Genomic DNA, 5053 nt, shown 5'->3' with positions numbered 1-5053 from the left:
ACACTTAATAAAAAAACATCATTGGTGACAAATGACGTTGAACTCTTTTCAACGTGACAAATCAAACGTCTGTGTGATGTATAATTGGATATTTTTTCTTACAAGTAATCAAACATTGTTGGATTGAGTGTCTTTTTCTCTATTTTACAACTCTTTATATAGCGAAGGTGACAAACCTGACACCGAAGCCAATGGCTATAGAGCTGACAACAAGCATGATCAACTTGATATATATGAATCAAAAGGTGGTAGACCCAATGATTTTGGAGGCAATCATGAAGGTGATGACCTTGATGGTGGCAAGCCTAAAGTTTGATATAAAGGTGGAATTAATGGTGATAAGTTTGGTGTTGGGGAAGTATAGGTGATAAACTTGTCAGTGGTGGACCTAAAGGTGGTGGTTATGAGGACAACCCTGAGAATAGTTACGTTGGTAAGGTTGTTGAGGTTACATAATGAGCCTAGTGATGGATACAATAAAGGACCTCAAGATCTTCCTTCTACTTCCAAACTTGGCTCCATAAGATGGTGAGGTTGATGATTCAATGGTTGGAGTAAGTGCCTTTGTATCCCTCACACACGACTAACAATTCTCTCAGGCCAATATTCCTGATTGAAAACTTAAAATGGCGTTGTTTATTATTATTATGTTGTAGAGAGATAGTTGCAATGATAGAGATGGAAACACTTTAACGTTGTTTGTTATCAAAGATGTTTTAAATTGTTTTATAAAGTATGAGGATGAAACTGGTACGTACTTTAAAGGTACAACATAAGTTAGTAATTTGAGAGGACTTTGGTGTAATATAAGAAAGATAAATATTTGATTTCCTATGTAATATAAAACTTAAGGTTAATTATACTTTTAATACCTCAACTTATGTACATAATAGACCTTGGCTTTAGTGGTCCTCGAGAGCCTACTTGGTTTAAGTTGGACTTAAATTAACTCAGTTTGATTTGATTTTGACTCAAACTAATTCAGTTTAAGTTTGTATCAATTTAACTTGATGCTATCTTTCTTGAATTTGATCAAATCTAACATTTTATAATTTGAAAACAATTTCGTTTATCAAAAAGTTTATAAATACATTATGAAATTTTTTTGAGAAACTTTGATAAAAAAACATATAAATAAAGATTAACTATAAAAGATATTAATATTATATTTTTTATTTTTTAACAATTATTTAATATTTAAGTAATTTTTTAAATTTGATAATAGTTGAAATACTTTATTTAAATAAAACAATTCACTAGATTTAAATCGTTATATTCAAACAAAACATTAAAAAAAATCAATTCAAATATAATGTATTTAAATGTTTTCAAAATAAAAAATTGTAAAATTTTCTATCAAAATACAAAATTAGTTATTTTTTTAAATACATTCTTCCATTCAAAACTATTTATTTATTTGAAAATGCATTTTATTTATTATTCTTATAATTCATTTTTTTCTTTGGCTCACTTCCACTTACTCTTGTTTTAACTTAGCTCTATCTGCTAAAGATATTTAATTCTTATCGTAATAATTAATCATATAAAACAGTAATTTATTTGATGCAATGTTTTTTTTTTATCAGCTTATTCGATGCAATGTAAACAAAATTATAAACACACACTCCCCTTAATAAATAACCATATAAAGAAAAGGAACTAGAATAACAAATAATAATTTTAGACCATGTTATTATGCAGGTATAAAAATATAGTTTTAATTAACAAAATATAAATAAATACAACATATATATTTTTAAAATAAAGAGGAAAAGACCCAGTTTTAAGAATGACCAGTGCGAAAGAGAGAGAAGAGAAGAAACATAGTATTAGCAGATCGAGTTAGAAAGAGAAAAACAAAACTCAATATAAAATCACCAACAATTAGAAATAAAAGATAAATAAATTGGAGAAAAAAAAAAGAAAAAAAAAAGGAAGAGAGAGAGGCAAAGGCAAAGCTTGGAAGATTGAAACCCAGTGAGTGAGGTTCGAGATTTGTGAGCAATTCGTGAACTTTGCGAAGGTCAGAGTTCAATCAATGTATAACTACTTTGTTTTTCCCTAAAACACTAAGTATTTCTTCTTCTTCTTCTTCTTCATTGTGCTTCCTTCCATTGCAATTTGAATTTTTTCGTTTCTTTGGTTTCGCTTCCTATTTTTTTTGGGGGCACCTCAGTTTTGATCTCTTCCCATCTACTTCGAATTTCGAAATTCGAAGTTCGAAGGCACAGAATTCGGCGAAACAATGGGGGTTTAAATTGGTGCAGTGGTGTAATGTTCGCTTCGCGTTGTTCGACACGACAATGGTGTTTTGGACCCGGGTTTGGTGATTCAAACTTAGGGTTTTGATATGCCATTAAATTCAATGGATTTGAGTTTGATTTGCGGGTTTTCGTGCTCGGAGTCGGGGAGTTTTGTTGCTGTTTGATCTCTAGGGTTTGGGTTGGAGGAAGATGGGATTTGGCTTTGCATTGCATGTTCTGTTCGTTTGCTGAATTTGGGTTTTTTCGGGGCGTAAGGGTAACCCTATTTTTGTGCAGAATTGCAAGTTTTACTGTGGGTTACTCTGCCATTAGTATCACTCACACATCTGGTGTTGATATATGTACGAATTGTAATTATCTGATTTGGGAATTAGAATAAGCTTGATATGGGGGAGGGGAAGTTTAGTGTTATTTGGAAACGAAAAGAGCTGCAATTTGGTTCAAATTGAGGCTTCTGCAGGTTTTTTTTTTTTTATTATTATTATTTGTTGGGTGTTTTTGTGAATCTGTTGGTGAGAAATGCAACCCCAGCAGAGCTCAAGAATTGATTTGGGTGAATTGAAAGCACAGATTGTAAAGAAGCTTGGAGCGGATAAGTCAAAGCGGTACTTTTATTGCTTGAACAGGTTTTTGAGTCAGAAACTGAGCAAGACTGAGTTTGACAAGTTTTGTTTCCGAGTGCTTGGGAGGGAAAATCTTCCACTGCACAACCATTTTATAAAGTCAATATTGAAGAATGCCTGCCAAGCCAAGATCCCACCGTCAATTCATCCGTCAGGTCCCCAGAAGTTTGGAGAACATGCTTCAGACATATCTCCTGGTAGAGAAGATGGGCACGAACAGAGTGTTGGCAGCTTCCACAATCAGAATCAAAAAGCTCCCGTTTGGTCAAATGGGATTTTGCCGGTATCCCCTAAGGTTAGGCCTGGCATACGTGAGCGGAAGCTGAGAGATAGACCAAGCCCTCTTGGACCAAATGGGAAGGTTGATTCTGTTTCTCATCAATCCATGGGTACAGATGATTGTGGTAGTAAGGTTGATATGGAGAATGGAATTCTTACTCCTTGCGATTATCAGAGACCAATGCAGCATCTTCAAGCTGTTGCTGAGCTACCAGAGTATGAAAGAGGAGATGCTGATCGGCGACCTGTAGAAAAGCCAAGAATACATGGGAAAGGGCCAGCTGAAATGTCAATTGTTGAAGATGGGGAAGAAGTTGATCAGTTAAATCGCTTGGGTCTTTCTAAAAGTCCCTTGATAGCACCACTTGGGATTCCTTACTGCTCAGCAAGTGTAGGAGGAGCCCGCAAAGCATTGCCAGTGAGTAGTGCTGGCTATTTTGATAGTTGTTGTGACAGTGGCAGGTTGTCTGATACAGAAACACTCAGGAGGCGCATGGATCAGATTGCTGCAGTACAAGGTCTTGGAGCCATTTCTATGGAATGTGCAAACATGTTGAATAATATGTTGGATGTCTACTTGAAACGGTTGATCAGGTCTTGTGTCGATTTAGTTAGAGCTAGGTCTACAAATGAGCCTAGGAAGACCCCTGCCCCCAAACAGCAGATGCAGGGTAAGGTCATCAATGGCATGTGGCCAAACAATCATTTACACGTGCAGTGTGATGGTGCAGCAGAAGCTGTGTCAGAACATAAACCAGCATGCTTAGTTTCTTTGCATGATTTTAAAGTTGCCATGGAACTAAATCCACAGCAACTCGGAGAAGATTGGCCACTGTGGTTGGAAAAAATATCCATGCAATCGTTTGAAGAATAAAACCTTCGTGAAAATGTCTTCTAGTTCTGATGGCTCAGCAATGGTTGATCAGTGGTCCTGTTCTGTGTTGGTATGAGCCGGATGGTGACAAATAGATTCTTCTAGCCCTTTCAAGATGAAATATTGATTTTGATCTTCAAAGTATCTTATCTCTGGATTCTCTGCTATTTGTAGGGCTCGAATAGGTCAAAGATTTATTTAACTGCAACCAAGGGTACCATCAAATCAAACCCAAGATTGGTTGCTCTGTTGTATGTTTTTAGCATTTATATTGGCTGTATTTGCCATTGCTAGAGATGTCGAGGCTTTTGTTTGCGTTACAGCCAATGAGAAAAGAAAGAACTAAGGAAGTTTTGCAGGGATACTGTTGTGTAGCTGGGTTCAAGGAAGTATGACTTGTATAAGAGCTGCAGGGTCGCTCTGTATGTATTTTTAAAATCTGAGGATTGATTGAAATTCAATATCAATAACACATTAACATCTATTGAAAATTTCCTGGTCATTTTAGTTTTATGGTTGAAGTCCCTATGTCCCAATTCATCAAACCCAAAGTAGTGTTTTTGTTTTATAGTCTTGTGTAGATCTGTAACTTACCCTATGTTTTTCGTGCAAATTAATTTGGTGACTGTAATTGTTATTTTCAATAAAATGTGAGATTTATAAATTTGACACATCTTTTCATCAGTGTAATGTACAATGTTTTTTCTTTTCATGAATGCCCTATCAGGTATCCTGTTCGATTGATATTTCACTATCTCTGGTTTTAGTCTGAATGAATGTAGTCATCTTTCTCCTTTTATTAGTTGACCATTTTAACCACTTTGATGAAGTTGTTAAACTTTGATCGATAAAAGTTGCTTTTACATTTGTTGGTCTTAGTGGCATATGTGATTTGATTGTAATCTAAGAACTTTTGGAACTAAAAGCAGGGTAGGCGTATGGTGCATGAAAGTTCTACAGGAAAAGCTGAAGAAAATAATAGATGTCTACATTCAATTCTCTTATATAATTGG

General features: G+C 35.0%; 1 protein-coding gene across 1 annotated transcript; it reads left to right on the top strand.

Annotated features, from left to right (window-relative positions):
- The first annotated feature begins 1816 nt into the window (after positions 1–1816).
- Positions 1817–4531, top strand: LOC114163959 (uncharacterized). The gene is made up of 2 exons (XM_028048362.2): positions 1817–2023; positions 2177–4531. The coding sequence occupies exon 2, from the start codon at positions 2784–2786 to the stop codon at positions 4038–4040; it is 1257 nt and encodes a 418-aa protein (XP_027904163.1). The 5' UTR covers positions 1817–2023; positions 2177–2783; the 3' UTR covers positions 4041–4531.
- Positions 4532–5053: the final 522 nt, after the last annotated feature.

This window comes from Vigna unguiculata, chromosome 9, assembly GCF_037176805.1.
Source record: "Vigna unguiculata cultivar grain cowpea cultivar isolate G323 ecotype 2 chromosome 9, ASM3717680v1, whole genome shotgun sequence".
Taxonomy (NCBI): Eukaryota; Viridiplantae; Streptophyta; class Magnoliopsida; order Fabales; family Fabaceae; genus Vigna; species Vigna unguiculata.
The sequence above is the reverse complement of the archived record's forward strand: the minus strand, read 5'-3'. Positions and strand labels throughout refer to the sequence as shown.